This window comes from Ranitomeya variabilis, chromosome 4, assembly GCF_051348905.1.
Source record: "Ranitomeya variabilis isolate aRanVar5 chromosome 4, aRanVar5.hap1, whole genome shotgun sequence".
Classification (NCBI taxonomy): Eukaryota; Metazoa; Chordata; class Amphibia; order Anura; family Dendrobatidae; genus Ranitomeya; species Ranitomeya variabilis.
The window spans coordinates 270,288,365-270,312,581 of NC_135235.1; the positions used below are offsets into that span (position 1 = coordinate 270,288,365).

The 24,217-nt window shown below is 43.1% G+C and overlaps 1 protein-coding gene across 3 annotated transcripts in view; it reads right to left on the minus strand.

Moving 5' to 3' along the window:
* Positions 1 to 22,652, minus strand: part of DSCAML1 (DS cell adhesion molecule like 1) — a 243,785-nt gene extending 221,133 nt beyond the window's left edge. For 2 of the 3 annotated variants that reach the window (XM_077249895.1, XM_077249892.1), the window contains exon 1: positions 22,471 to 22,625. In XM_077249895.1, the coding sequence (XP_077106010.1) occupies positions 22,471 to 22,513 (43 nt within the window). In that variant the 5' untranslated portion in view covers positions 22,514 to 22,625. Of the gene's footprint in view, positions 1 to 22,470 lie in introns of all 3 variants that reach the window. The other variant, XM_077249896.1, reaches the window with a different exon arrangement.
* Between the last annotated feature and the right edge of the window lie 1,565 nt (positions 22,653 to 24,217).

Sequence of the window (24,217 nt, forward strand, 5' to 3'; positions counted from 1 at the left end):
GGCACTCCCGGTACACGGCCGGTCTCATGGGGTGCTCTCGGTACACGGCCGGTCCCGTGGGGTGCTCCCGGTACATGGCAGGTCTCGTGGGGTGCTCCCAGTACATGGCAGGTCTTGTGGGGTGCTCCCAGTATACGGCAGGAGTTGTGGGATATTACCAATATACAAAGGGTCTCGAGGGGTGCTCCCAGTATATGTCGGGTCTTGTGTGGTGTCCCCAGTACATGTCAGGTCTTGAACGCTGCTGTCAGTACACAATAAGTCTTGTGGGGTGTTGCCGGTATATGGTGGGTCTCATGGGGTGTTTTCAGTGTACAACAGTCTTGTGGGATGTTGCCAGTATGCAGAGGGTCCCGTGGAGTGTTCCCAGCACACAAAGGGACTCCAGGGTTTTTACCAGTATATGACGTGTCTTGTGGGGTGTTCTCAATATATGACAAGTCTTGTGGAATATTGCTGGCATACAGGCGATTCCTGGTTCACAATGGGTCATGTGGGAGGATTTCCTGTATATAGAAGTAAGTATCTACTAAAACTGGTTTAAGGAAGGACAATCTGTGAACTGGTTGGGTGTCAGACTCATACGTACCCATCTTGTATTCCCTAATGGCAGCGCCTCTTTTTGCAAGATAATGCTAGGTTGGGAAATAGTTGGGGAACATGACATGAGTTGAAGGTGACGACTTGTCTCCAAATTCCAAGATCTCAATCAGATCAATCATCTGTGGGATGTGCTGGAAAGACAAGTCCGATCCTCGGAGACCATACTGACCAAAGCACAAGATCTGCTGCTAAAAGGTCTGGATAATACAGGACACCTTCTGAGGTCTTGTGGAGTTCATACCTTGATGGGTCAGAGCTGGTGGAACAATGGCGAACTCTACAATCTTAGGTAGGTGGTTTTTAACAGTTTGGCTGATCGCAGCCCCTTCATGGACTCCCCACCCAACATGTACATTGGACATAACATTGTTCTCTCTTGTAGACATGTGATCGTGACTTGGTCTCTTATAAGAAGATGTAAATGTGCGTGCACTTTATTATCAGCCTTTTCCGACCAAGAGGTGGAGATAAGCCTCCTTGTCGTTTTCTTTAATGGGATTTATAATGTCTGGCACATACTTCCAGAATCTGACTTTCCTTCAGTGCTCCGACTCTCCTCTACTCTCTACTTCCAGGACTAACCTCCTATGTTGCAGTTATTACAGTTGATAGGACGTTGTTGAGGAAACAAGCGGCTGAAGGAAGTGAAACCGGTAATAGAGATGGGGGAAGGTTACAATCCGACCCCCTCCTCTCTCATTACCAGGCTGACAGTAATTACCCCTCTCACATGCGCTGACTGACGCCCAGGCTTTGTCTCTGCACTGTGCCATACATTAACACCTTAAGCTACACAAGGCTTCCAGCTATAGGATGTGCTCAACAACAGGCCTGTAGATGTAGGACGCTGCACACACTACTTACACGTTAACGCACTTTAGAAGAATTTTGCATTCTAGAAAAACTCAGATTCAGGGGCGTTTGTGCACAGAACCCAAAAATTTGCTGGTTATTAGAAAAGTAGCAATATAAACAATATTTTACAACGTTTTATTCCTGCACTGCAGATTTTCCAAACTGCCAAGTGCTTTGGATTTGCAAAGTGTAAATTCTACAGAAAAAAAAAATTGCAGTGAAATCCGTGTTATTTGGTGTGAATTTTTTTTTGGTGTGTGCGCACATGAGATTTGGTAACATCTCAACCACAATGTTAGTACAGTAATATATTGCGGATCTGCAAACCGGCAGCGGAAAATCCACTATATCAGTCTCATGTGGACCCACCCTGCATTTCCTATAGTCCATGGACGTGACTCTGCAGCATTTCCACAAAAGATTGCTGCCACAGTGGAAAATCCATGGAAGACTTCTCTATTAAGCAGGGAATAGTGAGGTGGAAAAATGAAAAATAAAACCTTGGTTACTAACATTTTCGTAGCGGGAAAAGGTGGTGCGCTACAATGGAGCCATTCTAAGGCTGGCCACTCGCATTAGAGGACTGTGGACCAAACGATGCTCAGGCCGATCATTTTACCTATGGCCATCTCAGCCAAGACTCCTATAGAGAGGAGAACTCGCTCGGCACAGCGCTTGGGTGTTCTCCATGAGAAAGCCACCGGCTAACACATCGGCCAGCGCCTTGTCTCTAGGAGAATATTGTGACTGGGAGCCTGAAATCAGAGACCCCTGATCGATATCTTCTCCAACCATCAGTCGACCGGCGCCCCGGATCACATTGATATCGGCAGGTTCATCCAACATTAGTCTAATGTGTATGAGGGCCTTTCGTGCAAAATTAGAGAGGTGCAAAACCTTGGATGCCCAAGCCTAATTTTTTTGCCCATCTTGTAGCACCTTTTTTTTGCAGGATAATGGTGAATCGACCAGGAATCGTTTGGAGAACATGACAGAGTTCAAGGTGATGACGTATCTCCAAGGCTGTAATCTCACAGATCATTTGTAGGATGTCCGGTCCATGGAGGCAGCGCCGAACAATGCACAGGATCTTCTGCTAAAGTCTTGGTGCCGGATAACACAGGACCCCTTCAAAAGGTCTTGTGAAGTCCACGCCTTGATGGGCAGAGCTGGTGGCACATGGCAACCTACATTTATTTTTGGTGATGAATGCCATTTTTTGGTAAAGTTAAGGATGAGTCAAAATGGAACAATGAAGAGTGGATAAATTCCCGGATCTCCAGTCCTGGGTGGAGCAATAATGGGAGCCCAGTATGATCATTACTATAGGCCCTGCTGTAGTTAGCCTTTTGGGGCACACAGGAGGTTTGTCAACTCGTCCTGGAGTCTGGGTGGTCTCCTCTTTTTCTGGGAGCCACCGAGACGATCTGGTTGAATTGCCAAATATGGCTTCCTATATGATGTTTAATAAGCTGAGGGACTGCAATGAATTCCATGGTCCACGTTCTTGCGGCCTGTAGTCTGCCATATATGTTGGGGCAGTCCTATTAAAGAATTGGACACCATTAAAATATTTAAAAAATGGCGCAGTAAATGGCTAACGCATCAACTGCCCAGGACAAAATGCAAGACATGAGCCGTTCTTTGAGGAGAAAAATGATGTAAATGAACACTGAACCTGACGGTGGGAAGTGAGAAAAGACAAAAATTAAAGAGTGTGAATTCCAATTTACGGTTCTGATTAAATTTAGCCCATAGGCTGTTAATGTATATTGAGCAGCTCGGATAAATGTCAGGAGAGTCACAAGGCGCATACTAAAACATAGCCATTCCTGCATGTATTATGCCAGACAGACACACATGGAATATCTTGGTGACTTTTTTTGGAGTAGGTTGTCAAAAGGAAGAAAATTAGATCCAAACAAATAAAATGGTCATTTTAGGCAGGTACTGTAGTAAATGTGTCATTACCTCTATTGTCATCTATGACTTTTATGGGCCATGTTTTGTTTAAGAAAATCAAAACCAATACTTTACTTATTTATGGTAAGTGATAAGTCCTTTTTTTGTGATGCTTTTATCTGGTGTAAACGCCGCTGCTCTCCTGAATCTGGCGATGTTTTTCTTTTGTTCCAACGCCACTCCATTAAGGAGATACGTCCAATCTTCCCTGCATAAATATCTAGTCTTGTTAGACAAGAGGGTGTGGTCCTCTATAACTGTGGGAGTCGTCTTTACAAACACGCCCAGTTGCCAAAAAAAAAACAGATTTATGTACACGGAAGAGGACATATCTCAGGAATGGAGAGGCGCAGGAACAAAAGAAAAATGTTGCCGAATTCAGGAGAACAGCGGCATTTACACCAAGGAAGAAATTACATATTTATGAGAACTCATTTTTAAAGGGGTTGTGTCGTTTAGAAATATAATTTTCAAATATCTTTAGTAAATCAGAGTTAAAGATAAAAAAAAAAAAAAAGACACTCAGAGCTTAAAAATAGAATATAAAAGTACCATCCTGATTCCTGCCCTCTACTCTTCTATTATTGCCCAATGTTCTCCTCCCAGTCTCAGTGGTCTTCCTGGCCAGAAGTGTGTGACCCCTGCAGGCAATCCCACTACAGCAGTAAATCACTGGGCCCTGATGAGTCAAGTGCTTGGCTGAAGCCATAACATACCTGTGTGGCCAGAAGAAGAAGCACCAAGATTTGGTGGAGACTGTCAAGTGACGGTAAATCTTTAAGGTGAATATATTTCATAATTTTACTTTTAAGCATTCTGGGCTGGTTCTGAAAAAAAAAATTCCCTTTAATGAAGATATGCGTCTATTGGTTGTGGGGGGAGTCACCCATTCAGAGTCATGAACTATTAGAGTGAAGATCAGCTTAAAAAAACCATTTTGGAGTCTGAGGACTCGCCCTTTTGCTAGGTCTATGCAATAGAAGGATAGAGCTGTGTAATACTTTATTTCCCCTCTGGAGGCGCTGCAGGGGAATTAAACACATGCTGCTAAGTTCTCCTACAAATCCAGAATCCTAAGGGTTAGACCTTTCTAACAAGAGATTTCCTAAAGAACGTAACCCTATTAATAAGTCCGAATTCAACAAAAATTAATGAGAACATGCCATCCAGAAGAACAATATGGTTGGTCGCAATTATCCAATACTCACCATATTTGCTTCTGCTGTGGCATATGTCAAATGGGTCTCATTATGACATTAGTGACCAAGTACCGAGCAGAACATCAGTAGACTGGGAAGTCCGGGCCCACCAGGGATAGTCCTACTGATCCCTGAGGGCAGATGTTGGTGGAGGAGGGAAGGCTCGGGCTGATGGACTGCAGCATGCCCAATCCTTATGTTCTCATGGGAAATAAGCTGCCGATCAGAAGCTTACTTCTCTCAAATTCAAAACGCACGACCACTATGGACTGTGGGAGGGATGAGTGCTGGCTGAACAAGTATTTGGCTGGCAACTATCTAACGTTTATCGCCAGCTTAAAGATGCGCTTTATTTTATAAGCTACGTGAAAGGCACGTAATCAATTAATTGTCTAGGGGCAATTTTTGCTTAAAATTTTGCACCGCTCTTTTAATAACACGTTCAGATGGGCCAGCACAAACTGTATGAGATCAGTCGTTAATACTGTCCCTATAGAGCATGCACAGGGCACAATCACAAGGTTTTATTGCTGCCGGCAGTGATGAGCTACAAAACATCAGCTCGCACTCGGACCAATGTTATTCTATGGGGCTGTGCACATGTAAAACGTTAGATTCGATATTCGGAAGACATCTGAGTGTAGTCTAATTTCTGCACACTGACAGAATGGAGAAAATTGAGAAATTTTTATCTCCATCTTTTCATTCAAAAGATTCAGAGCACACTATGCTGACACGGTTACATGGGCCAATAAACACTTGTTTGGTGATTGACCTATGTAAAATCTCTGAGCTCCACTGATTCTGCCACTTTTTTCCGTTTTGCACTGAGTCGTTCCATTGAAGAGATATTCACATTTGTTTCTTCTGGAGTGCACTATGTGAAACCTCTGCTTTTAGTCCAACTGGACATTTCATCAGAATCTACCCTGGAGGCATGCGCTTTCACCCCTCTCTCCCAGATTCAACCAATCACAGCTTGGCGGTGAATCTAGCAGTGTCAGACGTGGCTAAGTTGTGATCGGCAGCATCTGGGAGGGAGGGGTAAAACCACATGCCCTGAGAGAAGACTCTGGAAAAAATTGCCGAGTTGGACTACAAGCAGAGATTTCACATACTGTACTCCAGAAGAAGGAAATGTGAATATCTCTGCAATGGAGTGACGAAGTACAAAACGGAGAAGAATGGCAGAATCAGTGGAGCTCAGGGGTTTTTACAAGGTATTTAACTGAATTATTATTATTATGAGGTCCTTTTTAAAGGCCATATTAACTTTGCACCAATGCATCTACAAAAATGTAACCAATTTGTAATAGGTCTTAATTAGCAATGAGCACAAGTACTGATTACTGAAGTTTGCCTAGGGTACTCGGGTATGCACCGAGTATCACGGGTGCTCAAATGATATGTTGGAGTCCCCACGGCCGCATGTTTCGCTGCTGTAGCCACAAAACATGTGGGGATTGCCCGTGTATGGCAGTGAATTCCCACGAAACATGCGGCCGCAGGACTTCAACATGTCACTCGAGCACCCGCGATACTCAGTGCAAACTCAAGTAACGAGCTCTTGTGATCATCATCTTAATGAAACATTTCCTATTGTTCTTTTTCTATGATGTATCACCATGGTAGCAGACTACGAACAAGCCCTGTGTAGTCAGACTCCCTTCAATCTGCCCCTTACATATATTTGTAGGTGAATAAAAGGGAGTATGGCTTCAATATCAGAATACATAAGGTACAAACAAAAATGGAAATATTGCATCCCTCTCCTTTATAAAATCCCTAAACTCTGTGCCGCCATCATCTTCTCTATGCTGCAGTATATCTGTATATACTGGAGAGTATATGAACAATTACATTGTATAACGGATACATGGAATGTGACTAATTTCAGTGGTTTTGTTTCTGTCGCCACTGTAAATGCCGGACGATTACATTGTATCCGTCTTCTACCTCTGTATAAAGATATTTCTGGTTAACACAGAGAGGAGTTTTGTTATACTCCGTGTAGGTAGACTCATCCTTTCTGTTTCCCTTCCATTCTTCATCTTTCATTTCTATACAAAATGTGAATTGTATAGCCGGAGGTACAGTGAAAGTTGTGAACACTGAAGCCGAGATCCGGAACGACAGTTGTAACAATGGCTGTTGTTCAATATGGTTATATACCGAGCCTGGAGCATTGTTACAGAAAATAATGAAGGCATCTCTGTAGCCCTTCTATAGATACATTGTATAGTAATTAAAGCTAATCTCTCTGCATGTGGAGTGTCCGGCGTGTGTCCCACAAGATGGGATCTCGTCAGCCCGGCACAAACCTCTCTAGATCTCATGGCAGAACTAGTTTTCATAGTGGATACTGTGGTGAGGTTTCCAAAATATGGACAAGTTAACCCCTTTACCCCCAAGGGTGGTTTGCACGTTAATGACCAGGCCAATTTTTACAATTCTGACCACTGTCCGTTTATGAGGTTATAACTCTGGAACGCTTCAACGGATCCCGGTAATTCTGACATTGTTTTCTCGTGACATATTGTACTTCATGATAGTGGTAAAATTTATTTGATATTACCTGCGTTTATTTGTGAAAAAAAAACGAAAATTTCGCGAAAATTTTGCAATTTTCCAACTTTGAATTTTTATGCAATTAAATCACAGAGATATGTCACACAAAATACTTAATAGGTAACATTTCCCACATGTCTACTTTACATCAGCACAATTTTGGAACCAATTTTTTTTTTTTTGTTAGGGAGTTATAAGGGTTAAAAGTTGACCAGCAATTTCTCATTTTTACAACACCATTTTTTTTTTAGGGACCACATCTCATTTGAAGTCATTTTGAGGGGTCTATATGATAGAAAATACCCAAGTGTGACACCATTCTAAAAACTGCACCCCTCAAGGTGCTCAAAACCACATTCAAGAAGTTTATTAACCCTTCAGGTGTTTCACAGGAATTTTTGGAATGTTTAAATAAAAATGAACATTTAACTTTTTTTTCACCAAAAATTTACTTCAGCTCCAATTTGTTTTATTTTACCAAGGGTAGCAGGAGAAAATGGACCCCAAAAGTTGTTGTACAATTTGTCCTGAGTACGCCGATACCCCATATGTGGGGGTAAACCACTGTTTGGGCGCATGGCAGAGCTCGGAAGCAAAGGAGCGCCATTTGACTTTTCAATGCAAAATTGACAGGAATTGAGATGGCACGCCATCTTGCGTTTGGAGAGCCACTGATGTGCTTAAACACTGAAACCCCCCACAAGTGACACCATTTTGGAAAGTACACCCCCTAAGGAACTTATCTAAATGTGCGGTGAGCACTTTGACCCATTAAGTGATTCACAGAAGTTTATAATGCAGAGCCGTAAAAATAAAAAATCATATTTTTTCACAAAAATTATCTTTTCGCCCCCAATTTTTTATTTTCCCAAGGGTAAGAGAAGAAATTGGACCCCAAAAGTTGTTGTACAATTTGTTCTAAGTACGCTGATACCCCATATGTGGGGGTAAACCACTGTTTGGGCGCATGGGAGAGCTCGGAAGGGAAGGAGCGCAGTTTGACTTTTCAATGCAAAATTGACAGGAATTGAGATGGGACTCCATGTTGCGTTTGGAGAGCCCCTGATGTGCCTAAACATTGAAACCCCCCACAAGTTACACCATTTTGGAAAGTAGACCCCCTAAGGAACTCATATAGATGTGTTGTGAGAGCTTTGAACCCCCAAGTGTTTCACTACAGATTAAATTGGATGCCAAAAGTTGTCCAATTTGTCCTGAGTACGCTGATACCCCATATGTGGGGGGGAACCCCCGTCTGAGCGCATGGCAGAGCTCGGAAGGGAAGGAGCGTCATTTTGAATGCAGACTTAGATGGATTGGTCTGCAGGCGTCACATTGCGTTTGCAGAGCCCCTAATGTACCTAAACAGTAGAAACCCCCCACAAGTGACCCCATATTGGAAACTAGACCCCCCAAGGAACTTATTTAGATGTGTTGTGAGAACTTTGAAACCCCAAGTGTTTCACTACAGTTTATAACGCAGAGCCGTGAAAATAAAAAATCTTTTTTTTCCACAAAAATTATTTTTTAGCCCCCAGTTTTGTATTTTCCCAACGGTAACAGGAGAAATTGGACCCCAAAAGTTGTTGTCCAATGTGTCCTGAGTACGCTGATACCCCATACGTTGGGGTAAACCCCTGTTTGGGCGTACGGGAGAGCTTGGAAGGGAAGGAGCACTGTTTTACTTTTTCAACGCAGAATTGGCTGGAATTGAGATCGGACGCCATGTCGCGTTTGGAGAGCCCCTGATGTGCCTAAACAGTGGAAACCCCCCAATTATAACTGAAACCCTAATCCAAACACATCCCTAACCCTAATCCCAACGGTAACCCTAACCACACCCCTAACCCTGCACACCCCTAACCCTAATCCCAACCGGAAATGTAATCCAAACCCTAACCCTAACTTTAGCCCCAACCCTAACCCTAATCCTAGCCCCAACACTAACCCTAACCCTAACCCTAGCCCTAGCCCTAACCCTAATGGGAAAATGGAAATAAATAATTTTTTTTAATTGTTTAATTTTTTGCTAACTAAGGGGGTGATTAAGGGGGGTTTGATTTACTTTTATAGCGGGTTTTTTAGCGGATTTTTATGATTGGCAGCCGTCACACACTGAAAGACGCTTTTTATTGCAAAAAAATTTTTTTGCATTACCACATTTTGAGAGCTATAATTTTTCCATATTTTGGTCCACAGAGTCATGTGAGGTCTTGTTTTTTGCGGGACGAGTTGATGTTTTTATTGGTGACATTTTCAGGCACGTGACATTTTTTGATCGCTTTTTATTCTGATTTTTGTGAGGCAGAATGACCAAAAACCAGCTATTCATGAATTTCTTTTGGGGGAGGCGTTTATACCGTTCCGCGTTTGGTAAAATGGATAAAGCAGTTTCATTCTTCAGGTCAGTACGATTACAGCGATACCTCATTTATATAATTTTTTTATGTTTTGGTCCTTTTATACGATAAAAACTATTTTATAGAAAAAATAATTATTTTTGCATCGCTTTATTCTGAGGACTATAACTTTTTTATTTTTTCTTTGATGACACTGTATGGTGGCTCGTTTTTTGTGGGACAAGATGACGTTTTCAGCAGTACCATGGTTATTTATATCCGGCTTTTTGATCGCGTGTTATTCCACTTTATGTTTGGCGGCATGATAAAGCATTGTTTTTTGCCTCTTTTTTTTTTTTTTACGGTGTTCACTGAAGGGGTTAACTAGTGGGATAGTTTTATAGGTCGGGTCGTTACAGACGCGGCGATACTAAATATGTGTACTTTTATTTATTTTTTATTATTTAGATAAAGAAATGTATTTATAGGAACAATATATATATACACTTTTTTTTTTTTGGGGGGGGGGGATTTTGTTTTTTTGTTTTTTTACACATGTGAATATTTTTTTTTTTTACACTATAACATTGCCCCAGGGGGGGGGGGGCATCATGTTATGGTGTAAGATCGCCGATCTGACACTTTGCTGTGCACTGTGTCAGATCGGCGATCTGACGTGCACAGCTCCTGGAGGCTTCCCGGCACCTGCTCTGAGGAGGAGGAGGAGGTAAGAGACCCTCGGAGCAAAGCGATCACATCGCGTTGCTCCGGGGGTCTCAGGGAAGCACGCAGGGAGCCCCCTCCCTGCGCGATGCTTCCCTATACCGCCGGAACACTGCGATCATGTTTGATCGCAGTGTGCCGGGGGTTAATGTGCCGGGGGCGTTCCGTGACCGCTCCTGGCACATAGTGCCAGATGTCAGCTGTGATAGTCAGCTGACACCCGGCCGCGATCGGCCGCGCTCCCCCCGTGAGCGCGGCCGATCGCATATGACGTACTATCCCGTCGGTGGTCATACGGGCCCCAACCCCACCTCGACGGGATAGTACGTCTAATGTCAGAAAGGGGTTAAAGGGTTACTGCCACCTTTAGAAGTTGTCACTACTGATGAGCGAACTGCTCCACTCATTCTCTATGGAAGTGCTGGAGAAAGCCGAATACAGCAAGTGAAAAATAAGGATTGGGCGATATAACTCAGCATGGCCGATCCTTCATTCCTTAACATCATCTGTGCGGGAAGAGTCAGCAAGGACCACCATGAGTATGGGGTAGTTGAAGACTTTCTGCAAGTACTACAACCCCTGGCAAAAATTATGGAATCACCGAACTTGGAGGCTGTTCATTCAATTGTTTAATTTTGTAGAAAGAAAGCAGATCACAGACATGGCACAAAGCTAAAGTCATTTCAAATGGCAACTTTCTGGCTTTAAGAAACACTAAAAGAAATCAAGAACAAAAAATGTGGTAGTCAGTAATGGTTACTTTTTGTAACCAAGCATAGGGGAAAAATTATGGAATCACTCAATTCTGAGGAAAAAATTATGAAATCATGAAAAACAAACAAAAAAACCCTCCAAAACATCACTAGTATTTTGTTGCACCACCTCTGGTTTTTATAACAGCTTGCAATCTCTGAGGCCTGGACTTAATGAGTGTCACACAGGACTCTTCATCAGTCTGGCTCCAACTTTCTCTGATTGCTGTTGCCAGATCAGCTGTGCAGGTTGGAGCCTTGTCATGGACCATTTTCTGCAACTTCCACCAAAGATTTTCAATTGGATAGAGATCCGAACTATTTGCAGCCATGACATTGACCTTATGTGTCTTTTTTCAAGGAATGTTTGCACAGTTAGGCCATGTTCACACTTTGCGGGTGACCTCTGCGGGTTCTCCCGCAGCGGATTTGATAAGTTTGCAGGGCAAAACCGCTGCGGTTATCCCTGCAGATTTATCGCGGTTTGTTCCGCGGTTTCCACTGCGGGTTTCCGCCTATACTATTGATGCTGCATATGCAGCAATATGCAGCATCAATAGTAATGTTAAAATAAAAAAAAGTTTATATACTCACCCTCTGACGTCTAGATCTCATCGGCGCTGCACCCGGCGGTCCGGTTCCAAAGATGATGTGCGAGAAGGACCCTCCGTGACGTCACGGTCATGTGACCGCGACGTCACCGCAGGTCCTGTTCGCACAGCAACTCTGACCGGCCGGCCGCGTGCAGCGCTGAGAGGTGAGTATAACATGATTTTTATTTTAATTCTTTTGTTTACCCCAAATATGGTTGCCAGGGCCTGGAGGAGAGTCTCCTCTCCTCCACCCCGGGTACCACCCGCACATTATCCGCTTACTTCCCGCAACGTGGGCACAGCCCCATGCAGGAAGTAAGCGGTTCAATGCATTTCTATGGGTGCAGAATCGCAGTGATTCTGCACAAAGAAGTGACATGCTGCGGGTTGTAAACCGCTGCGTTTCTGCACGGTTTTTCCCGCAGCATGTGCACAGCGGGTTGCGGTTTCCATAGGGTTTACATGTAAATGTAAACGCAATGGAAACTGCTGCGGACCCGCAGCTGCAGAAACGCTGCGGGTCCGCGGTAAAACCCGCAAAGTGTGAACATGGCCTTTTTGCTCTATGGCAGGATGCATTATCATCTTCAAAAATGATTTCATCATCCCCAAACATCCTTTCAATTGATGGGATAAGAAAAGTGTCCAAAATATCAACAGAAACTTGTGCATTTATTGAAGATGTAATGACAGCCATCTCCCCAGTGCCTTTACCTGACATGCAGCCCCATATAATCAATGACTGTAGAAATTTGCATGTTCTCTTCAGGCAGTCATCTTTATAAATCTCATTGGAACGGCACCAAACAGAAAGTTCCAGCATCATCACCTTGCCCAATGCAGATTTGCGATTCATCACTGAATATGACTTTCATCCAGTCATCCACCGTCCACGATTGCTTTTCCTTAGCCCATTGTAACCTTGTTTTCTTCTGTTTAGGTGTTAATAGCTTTTCTGTATGTAAATCCCATTTCCTTTAGGCGGTTTCTTACAGTTCGGTCACAGACGTTGACTCCAGTTTCCACCCATTCGTTCCTCATTTGTTTTGTTGTGCATTTCCCGTTTTGGAGACATATTGCTTTAAGTTTCCGGTCTTGGCGCTTTGATGTCTTCCTTGGTCTGCCAGTATGTTTGCCTTTAACAACCTTCCCATGCTCTTTGTATTTGGTCCAGATTTTAGACACAGCTGACTGTGAACAACCAACATCTTTTGCAACATTGAGTGATGATTTACCCTCTTTTAAAGAGGTCGATAATCCTCTCCTTTGTTTCAATTGACATCTCTCGTGTTGGAGCCATGATTCATGTCAGTCCACTTGGTGCAACAGCTCTCCAAGGTGTGATCACTCCTTTTTAGATGCAGACTAACGAGCAGATCTAATTTGATGCAGGTTTCATTTTTGGGTATGAAAATTTACAGGGTGATTCCATAATTTTTTCCTCAGAATTGAGTGATTTCATAATTTTTACCCCTATGTTTGGTTAAAAAAAAGTAACCATTACTGACTACCACATTTTTTGTTCTTGATTTCGTTTGGTGTGTCTTAAAGCCAGAAAGTTGCCATTTGAAATGACTGCAGTTTTGTACCATGTCTGTGATCTGCTTTGTTTCTACAAAATTAAACAACTGAATGACCATCCCTCCAAGGCCGGTGATTCCATAATTTTTGCCAGGGGTTGTATAACCACTAAATTCCATCAGTAGGGGTGGGGAGATTTATTAGCAGCTTTGCACTAGTAGTTTGGTGCAAAAGTTGTAAAATTTGAGTGCATGCCATATTTGCATAAACTTTTTATTCTTTTCTCACCACTTTTGGAAAATGGGGAGAAAAGTGGATGATGACAAATAAGGGAAGTATGATCCGGATGGATTATTATTATTATAAAAATGGGTTGTCCAGTTGCAAAAAATATATGTTATCATAGGTTTAAAATACAGACAACTTACTAATAAACTGGAATTAATAAAAGATGCCTTTTATCAGATATCAGAGCTGGTCACAGGTCTCGCCAGCTTAAGGGTATGTGCACATGTTCAGGATTTCTTGCAGAAATTTCCTGACAAAAAAAACGGACATTACTGCCAGAAATCCGCATGCGTTTTTTTTCGCGCGTTTTTTACATGTTTTTTGCGCTTTTTTCGCGTTTTTTTCCGGAGCTTCCCAATGCATTATAAAGCGGGAAAAACGCGAAAAAACACCGCAAAATTAATGAACATGCTGCTTTTTTTTACCGCGATGCGTTTTTTTTGCGGAAGAAAACGCATCATGTGCACAAAAATTGCAGAATGCATTCTAAATGATAGGATGCATATGTATGCATTTTTATTTCCTTTTTATCCCTAAAAAACGCGGAAAAAAACCGCGAAAAATCCTGAACGTGTGCACATACCCTTACTTTGGTTTCAAAACAAGAATTTTTGGTGTGCACTCCGGACTTTGTGTAGGGGGCTGCCTGCTGCCTGATCGGCTCATTTCAGTAGCTAAGACAGACCCCGTCTCTGTCCAGGCATCAGACAGCCCCCCAGTGTTGCAACCCAGCTCTAGAGGGAACTGCAGCTGGCCACAGTTATCTGAATGCAGTTCTCCTACATAGCAGGTGCGGGGAGCGCTGCTGGTGAGGACAAGTCTGGAGCACTGCAGCCCCTTTATTTCTATTATTTCCTTTAGGTCATACCCCTACCAAAATATCCCACATAAGAGAACCTCATTGATGAGGTGGGAACGTCTTTTTTTTTTTTTTAGAAGGGATCCTCTCATATAATTTAGAGAAAACTACAATGGACATTACATTTTTTTTTTTTTTTCCAAATCTGTTCATTGATTATGTCTTGTAGCCCAATAGGTCTATGAGGCAATACCATACACAACCTGTGGACAAGTGTGGCACCATTTTGGGAAGAAAGCAGCCACATTTTCTAATAGTGGACACACCTTTAAAGGGAATCTGTCAGCAGGTTTTTGCCATTTAATCTGAGAGCAGAATAATTTAAGGGAAAAGAGCCCGACTGCAGCAAGGCGTCACTTACTCAGCAGCTTACTGTAGTTTCAATTTAATCTCCTGCTGATAAAACACTGATTATAAGGGCAGGACTAGGTGTCTGGTGCCAGGCAGTCCAGATAATCTGTGTAACCCTGCCTCCACCAATGATTGGCTGCTTCCTATGTACACTGTGAGGTAGGGTCACAGCACTGCTACATCTACAGAAGAAAACAAGGATTTTATCAAAACTGCACCAAGCAGCCCAGTAAGTGATATATCACTGGAATTACGGTATCTGTCCCTACAACATGCTTAGGAAAGGGTCACAGAAAAGATTGGGGCGAATCCGACACCTCCACCGATCAGCTGTTATCTGCTCTGGATGTAAACTGTGCATGGAGCCGGGACAGCACCGGTCCGTACATTGTGTAGTGGTCATCCGGGCTGCCACCGGGAATTTCAGGGCTCCATACTGGCAACATTTTTGGGCCCCCTTGAGGTTCCACACCAGATCTCCCTCCACCCCTCAAACCTTCCACAGTCTCACCACCCACTCACCAATCACACACACTAACAGTTCCCATCGATCACATACATAGCCATCAGCTTTTGTTTTTTTCCCAGAACTCCCATTCAAATTAATCAAGCGGCTGCAGCTGACCAGCGGCTCTGAACATTTTGGGGGCGGCTAGAGTTATGGGGTCCCTGTTCTCGGGATCAGTGGGATTTCAACGTCTGAGGAGACCCCCCGATCGATCACAAGAACAGAACCCCCATAAATCTCACCGCCTCCTGAAATGAGTGGAGCAGCTGATCGAGCGGTTGCATGCATGGCCAATTGATAAGGGTCAGCTCATACGGCAATTTTCAAGCAGAATTTGTGGACAGCTGCTTTCTCAGCACGGCTGCAGCTGAAACCTGCCGCTTCATAATCTTCTTCACTGTCTCCCATAGAGATGAATGGGAGGCCTGAAGGAAGCGGAAGTGGATATTCAGCAGAATGTCGGCGTGGCTGTCCGCGCCAAACGTCTGCTTGAAGATCCACCATATGAACTGGCCCTAATAATTATCCTATATGTTTGTGTATAGGGGATAAGTTACTAGAATATCCCTGATAAGGCACAACTGTACCTTATTGCAGGCAGGCAGAGTTGTACTTAGCAGTTTTCAGGCACGCGCAAGACAGATGGCCTCCAACTTCAGGGGGGCACAAGAAGAGTAGCGTGTGTGCGAATGCGAGGTCAGATGGGCGAGTGGGCGGGAGGGCCCTCAACTCCTGCATATAACGTGGCGCAAGGGCCCAGGGCGCACCAGCGGCTAGGGAATGGAGGGCAGGCCGGCAGCGCCTAACATTACTGATGTCAGATGCGGCCAGCCCCCTCTGTTTCAACCATACAATGGAAGTAGGCTATGGCTGTGAGTGACTGAACCCAGGGGCTTAATAAAGCCAAGTAATTAGCCCGGACCCCAGGGTTCCATAGTCTGCCAGGCCTTTATACAGCGGTTAGGCTGATCAGCTGTCTCACCCAGTCTGGGTCCCATACACCAGTAATGCCCTGATGGCGGGGCCCTGGTGGTCGTCCCCAGATTCTGCAGATCAGATACATCTCGGATCATTCATCTACTTGGTGGTAACACTTTACACCCTCCCTTATCTAAAGATGTGAAGTGGTCCATCCAGAAATGAGTGAAGGACCATTTCTACAGACCGGCAATTGGCTGACTGAGAACTTGGATGTTTGCAGTCATCACTTCACATGAACAGGTCAGCCGATCAAACACTTGGTTATTTTTGTTCCTATGTTTTATATAGGCCTAAAAATGACCGCTTACATGAGCATGCTCGGGTGCTCGCCGAGTGTCTTCGGCGTGCTCAAAAAACAATGTTCCAGTCCCCGCGGCTGCATGTCTTGCGGTTGTTTGACAACAAGCAGCCGAACCCTGCATGGGTTGGGACTGTCGAACAGCCGCGAGGACTCGAACATGTTTTTCAAGTACGCAAAGACCCTCTGTTAGCCCCCGAGCATTCTCTGATAATGCCTTATCCCAGCATGGTCGCTCATCACTACTCACAACCTTTCCTTACGCCGAAGACACAAATAACATTTCTAAATTCAGATCCAAATAAATTATAAAAACTTTCAGGTTTTTTTAGAATCCGCTTGCCATAAAAAGTATAAGATTCTCAAAAATCTCTCTGCACAAGCGCGAGATAAACCTTCCAGTTCAGTCAGATGGTACACCCCAACACCCACCCTCCGGCATCCATCCCCCCACCTTCCTGCATCTTATTTCTGTCGCAAACATTAACATAAACAAATGAAGTGCAAAAAAGCGACCCCTGCGTGGCACAGCCGACGTCTCCGCCGAGCTTAACCCTCTCCTGCGCCTTATTACGATATTCCGAGAGCCTTGCTAAAGTAGAAAGGAGGAATGGGACCCGATATTGGCGAAGGGCGATGGAAACATCCTTATCGGGGGGGGGGGGGGAACTCCTCATAAAAGGGATTTAGAAAGAGTGGACTTAGGGGACCCCCTTTATCCAAAGAGGAACAGGGCAAAATGTTTCAGTGCACTTGAGAACATTTATTTTTTTCCGCTTCGGCTAGCAAATCTGTTTAATGGCTCGGTATACGAGCTCCTCATTTGCAAGTCGAAAACAAAAAATGAACGTGGAAAATAAAGAATGAGAAACACAAAAGGGGAGACGACGGGCGTGCGAGATTTTCACTGTGGGTTTAACGGTGCCCTATATGGAGGAATGAGGAGCTGGGAATTGAAATGAAATTCTACATCTTTTAATAACGAGGAGTGGGGGACAGAAGCGAGTTTACATTCCTCCCCCCTCTGCCCCACCTAAAATGTGGCTCTCTTTCTGAAGAGCAGAGAATATCTGGCGTATTTGTCCACGCTCCGCTACATCTGGATGTGATCAGGCACGAGCATCTCTTAAATCTGCAATGGCTTCTTATGATAAAATGCATCGCAAGGCAAATCAAGACAAATGGCTGCCGCCTCCTCCTCCCCTTCCCATTGACATCTTGCAGCCTTGGAAGAGTTAATGAGCTGTAGGTACAGGAATAATTAGTGGCAGCACCACAGCCTACTTGCAGCATTTCCTACTGACAGGTGCAGAAAGAGACTTTATTCCAAAACTGACCTTATTTTTCCCCCTATATCTCCAGCATATGGAAGGGCAAAGAATAGGGTTAATTGAGCTAATTAGGAGACAATGAATGGTATCCCTGGCAGTGGGATGTTAAGTCTCGGACAGATAAAGAGTCTCTGAGAGCCCTAGAGGTCTGACCTACTGATTAATGGGGAGCTCAGGGTCCATCCCAGAGGGCACAAGTTACAGTAAGAGAGGAAGAGGAAGGAGGGAGCGATGAAGAGCAGAAGATTACCCCAAGCAGAACGAAACAAACAAGCAGCCTGATGAAAGCAAACCACAGAGGGACAGAAAGGTAACATACATATGTACGGCGGTTCCATGCGGAAACACCGAAAATCACGAGTCCACTGACCCAACAAATCCTAATCCAGAGAGAAGGAAGATCAATGACGATGAAATGCAGAAAATGACTCAAAGGCAAGTTTTCAAGTAGGCAATAAAATCTATTAATACAAGTAGTGGATAGAAGACGTCGGCGTCCGGATGGAAAAGATGCACAAAGAAGGAAACTGGAATACTTGCAAAAGTAGTGTACGATAAAATATGAATGTGCAATATTATATATATATATATATATATATATATATATATATATATATATATATATATATATATATATATATATATATATATATACACACACACACACACATACACACATATATATACTTATCAGTGAATATATATACACACACACATATACATACACACATGCATGCATGAGCATGTGTGCATGTATTTATGTGTGTATGCAGGGGAAATGTATACATGCATAGATAGACACATGAACACAAGAATACATTCACATAACATACCGATACAAGCACGCGTGTATAAGTTTGTGGGTATATATCTCATATGCATCATATGTATGCATCTCATATGCATACATATATTCACACACAAATATATGCACACCTACTGATACACACGAGTATGCATATATCACGTGTGGATCAGTATGTGTACATGAATATATGCATGTGTGTATACATGTGTGAGTATGAGATTGTGTATATATATATATATATATATATATATATATATATATACACACACACAGTTTTCATGGATATATACGCATACACACGTGTGCATTTATGTACGTGTTTGCATGCATGCGTATGGATTTGTATATGTTGTTATCTGTATTCATGAGTGTATGTATATAAACGTGTGCATGTATATGTAATATAGGTGTATGCACATTAAACGCACACATGGGTGAATATATGTACCGTAGGTCTGTGTATACAAGTATGTTTGTACATATATGGTGTGTATATGTATATAATTATGTATATGCATATAGAGTATGTACATGTATGAACTTTTATATATGCATGCATTTGTGAAAGGTGTATGCTGCTGCATGTATACGAGTAGGTCTTCATATATGTGACTATATGTCCAGGTGCCGTATGGATTTGTGCATGTACACAGAGAGATCATTCTACATACAAGAACAAACAAGCAGGAAGGCCCGGCTCGCCATGATGTGCACTGCAGATATTACTGACAGAGCTAATCATTGTCTGACGCGCTTATGTAGAATAATTGGTGTGAAGAGAAATTCATCAGTCAGAGAAAAGATACAAAACATATTTACTATGGGAGACGCAGAAAACTTGTTAGAACAATACAAACATCGATCGATAACCGCGCTACACCGATGATGATTATTGCCTGGTGGCAGCACAATCTAAAACGCACGACCAGAGAAGAACTAGAGGAAAACATTTTCCTGCTGCCTAAATATCACAGACGTATACCGGAGAGCTGTACCAATGCATTGCCATATAAGAAGCCCTGAGTCTATAGACGGCCATATATATGTATTTATTAAAGTCTGCGGTGAGATTTATGTTTATTGCGTTAGTAATACAACGCTTTATAGAAGGGTAAAAATAAAGTGGATTATTTTATTTTTTTTATATATATGAAATCCTGGAAGTTTTCATAGCTCCTTGTCAGAGGTACAAAACGAATCGAGCACTTTCTAGGAAAACCATTAAGGACATGACTGCCCTGCTGAATAGTTTTCCAGCAGTGATGGAAGTTGAGAAGAGATCATCGTTACAACACAGAAGGCCAACCTCAAAGCATCTGTGACGCTGGTGCACTATAGGGGCATGGCGGTGACAGGAGGAAGGCTTTTTATCAACACGTGAAATTGCAGTAGAGTTGCAAAATTTGGCATTTTGGATATTAGTATTCCTGGTAGGACACCGATCGGATGATGTAAGGACAGGGGAAAAGTCCACGAGCCCTTCTGCCACGTAATATACCTGCACATTTTTGGTGCGTATAGATCCTATATAGCTTTACATAGTCGTATTGGTTACTGGGCTCTTTGCATCCTACCCAAAAATGGTGGATTTAGCTCCAGAGGAAAGCGTATAATCTGCAATGGAAGTCAATGGTGCATCCAGCTCCAGTTCAGTAGGAGGCTCCATTATATTCTCAGCCTGTACCGTATAGTCGACGACGACAGATGGCATAGACACCATTGAATTTTACAATGGGCAAAGTATTTGTTTATAGGTGGAGAATTTTGGGGGGGCTCCACAGGTAATGGGGACAGAGAATTAGGGAAAGAGACTTTAACCCTATAAGTGAACAGCCCCAGCAATTTCCTCGAGTTTTCCTACAGGTCCAGACTTGTCCCAGGTCAACCACAGTATCCCTTCTGTTTTATGACATCCTGTGTTTTCGCCTCACTCCTGGCAACAGAAACAAATGTGTGTCCCTTTTGTTAAAAGAAGGCAAACAAAGGGAGTTGAGAACTGGCAGGTACTCGAGGACATGCAAACTCAGGTGCAGAGGACGGAGTACGGATAAAAGGTGCAAGAAATGAGAGAGGAATCCTAGAAGATGAAGACGAGCCCAATCGGTCCAGTCTGCTCCATGCTGCAGATCAACGAAATCAGAAAAATCACATTCATTGGGGAAACACCACGAAATCCAAGATCACACGCAATCTGATCGATCGGATGCAATGCAAATCCTTGGATTATTTATCACAACGGTTTTAATATTGATTTGCCATTAGGGTGTAACGGTGATACATATTACACACTTTATCCGCCATGTTACAGGCTGGGGGGCATTGTGTTCTGCTGCTTCCAAAAATCAAGAGGGAAAATCTTGGAGGATACATTTGAAAGAATTGCTACCTCTATGGCCAGCTGTACAATGCTCTGCAAACTTTACTCGCTGACCACCGCTAGCAAATGTAAGAAATAAACCCTGGAGTCATCAGCCACAATTTTAAGGAACAAACATCCATCTGTATCATGTGAATCACAGTCTGCAACCTATAAACAATGAATAGTGATTTGCAAACCTGGTGATACGTAGATGCACAGGAATCTGCATGCAATGCGACCGCAGCGCTACAAGACACGCAAGAAAGAAATGCATTCTCTTTACAAGTGCACACACAGTAGTAATGGCCATAAAGGCAACTGCTGCTACATTGTAGGGTCTCCACTCTGCAACAGGCAATGGTACAGGATGACTGGGGCAGCCAGATCCTCTGTGCACAATCACTTCCCCCTCTAATTGCTCTGCAGCACAATAAAGATGCAGATTGTGCACGCTGCACTGTCAAATGCACTATTGCCACTTCATCTTGTGGACATGAAATGCACAAGTTTGCCTGCTCAGTGCAAGTTCTGGAATATATAGTCCCTCAAGAGGTCTTGTTAAAACATGAGAGCAAGGAAAGTATCCAACAATAGAAAGAAATAGACCAGATGCAATAGATACAGCGTAACACTATGTATCAGGATTTGATAGTAGACATATTTTCTAGCACTAATACTAACTACTGGCATAGCTTAGGCAAAATATTGTTGTTGCTTTTTTTTTTTGCAACTAGTTTTGCGCCAAGTGTGAAATCATTCTAATAATGCTGTTTTTACCAGCTGTAATACCTCCAAAAATGACCATAATACTACCAATATACTTCCAGTATTGGTCACAGTGCCCACACCGACGTGGATAGAGTGTAAAAAGCAAGGCACTCATTCACAAAAAATAATAAAAATAATAAAAATTATATAAAAATAAAATCATTATTAACCCCTTGTTATCTAACTTTACACATCCTCCAAGACCAACCAGACATCATTACATTGAGGACATATACCTACACATAATTATATGTTATTGCCCCTCCTGCATTTGTGACAACCAGCATCCCCCTCCTTTTCTCCAAAATCATCAACAGCAGACAAATGTCATGGGGCCATAAACATACAGAGCGCACAGATAAGACATAAATATACAAGCAGAAAAAAAATATATATATATATAATTATTATTATTATTTTTTTTTATAAGCCAGAAAGCTTATGTAAAGTATCAGCCCTAGCTGTATTGTGAACTTTTATTTACCAGCAGACAGGATACAATGTATTTGATAAGTAAATAGAAGGAAAGTAACATAAATAGAGAAACAATCAGCGCTGGCATATGGCTGCTGAGCCAGTGGCATTCACTACCCAGATCCCTTATTAATGCTATTACTGCACACACATCAATGTCACAACTAAGGGGCGAACTTGCAAACACCTCACATCCCAGGTGCAAAGCACCCAATAAACTCTGCTCCAAGTGTTGGAGTGGTCAGTGTGTGCAGCGTCGGTGGGTGCAGGGTCGGTGAGTGCACGGTCAGTGTGTGCAGGGTCAGTGAGTACCCAGCGTCCCGCACTCACCTGTCTGCACAGAACACAGCAGGAAGAGAGTTACCAGCAACATTCCATCCAGAGAGGGGCAATGCCGGGTGTGAATCCCTCCTCAGCCCGAGCTCAGTGCTCGCAGCCTCCGTGCAGCAGCAGCTCCTCCTCTGTCTCCTGTCATCACTAGGGTGGGGAGGAGTGACAGGAATAAAAGCCATGCAAACACCATAGCATGAAGACCTGGATCTGCATATTCCGGAGATTACACCTGCTGCAGCCACAGGCTGGATTATTTGGAAGCTTTCTCATAGGTTGTAAGAGCAGTGACCACTGAGAGAGAAAGTTGGTGAATTCAGTATCACCAACCACAACACAGATCCCCCCCATGTCCTCAGCACATGGAAAGTGGAGCCTAGGGAGGAATGATAGCACACTGAGGGGTGTTTATTATTTTGCAGTTACATTTCATATATGTATCTACAATGCAGAGAGAAAACATGCTAATGTCACAAGCTTCCGAACTGGACCCTTCCTTACAGCATGGTGGCAAAAGGCTGACCAGCAACTTGGGTGTGTCAGCCATGAAGCAAATACATGGTAGAAAAGCAATGAATTGCCGGATGTGTCCAATTTAATAGCAGTGCAACGTCTGATTGTAAAAGACTAGCACCTGTCTGCAATTTTATTCTCCCTTTCAAATTGATAGGACATTTTTTTTTAGTGTGTGTGTCACACAGAATGTAAGGCTATGTGCACACGTTGCAGATTTGACTGTGGAATTTTCTGTGCAGATTCTGCATTTCTTGGTCAGAATCTGCGCGTTCTCATTCAGACATCCCCTTTTCGCGTACAAGCGCTATCCACGTTTTTCACTGACAACACTCGTGCTCATGATAGACTACAGGGCCATTCACACGTCTGATTATTTTCTTCAGACCAAGCAATAAGCGGAAAATATCAGAGACCTGTTCAATTTTGATCCGAGAGTTGGAACAAAATCGTCAATGGGTCTGTGAAAAAAATCAGACTGTACTCGGATGATATGATTGCGATTTTCAGAAAGGAGAAAATGGAGAAACTTTTATAAAAATGTTGCTACATATGAGAAAAGCGGATGACACTCGTACCACACGCTGATCAGAATAATTGGACATGAAATCAGACGTCTAAATGAGGCTGTAGGGTAAGTGCACTTGGAGTATTTTAATAAGTCTGTTGGAGCGGGATCTGTTCTGAAAAGAAAAAGTGGATGTCACTTTTGTAAAGTTTCTTCCAATGGAAGTCGCTCCAAACTTAGCACTGCTTAAAAAAAATGCTCCACCTGTTCCTTTCTAGGAATCCGCAGGTGGTAAAACGCAGGTGTAATCCACACAAAAAACACAGTAAATCCGCGGGTAATCCGCAGGTAAAAAGCAGTGCGTTTTACCTGTGGATTTTTCAAAATCGGTGCAGAAAAATCCGCACACGAATCCGCAACGTGTGCACATAGCCTAAAGGTACTTGAAAAACTAGTGGTTTCCACTAGAAAACTTGTAGTTTTTTTTTTTTATCACCACGTAAAAACTTTCTGTACGCACACCTAATGATGACACTGATCCAAAGCACGACCAACGGTCCGTTTTTTGCAACATAGGAAGCTGAAGATGCACACGGATGACAACTGAGAAAAAAAAGAGTAATCTTTGCCCGTGCGACCTGTATGGTGGCCACCGTAGAGGCTTTCCTCTAAAACACCTCCTGACTCCCAAAACACTAGAAAAAAACCTACAAAAAATGCTGTGAA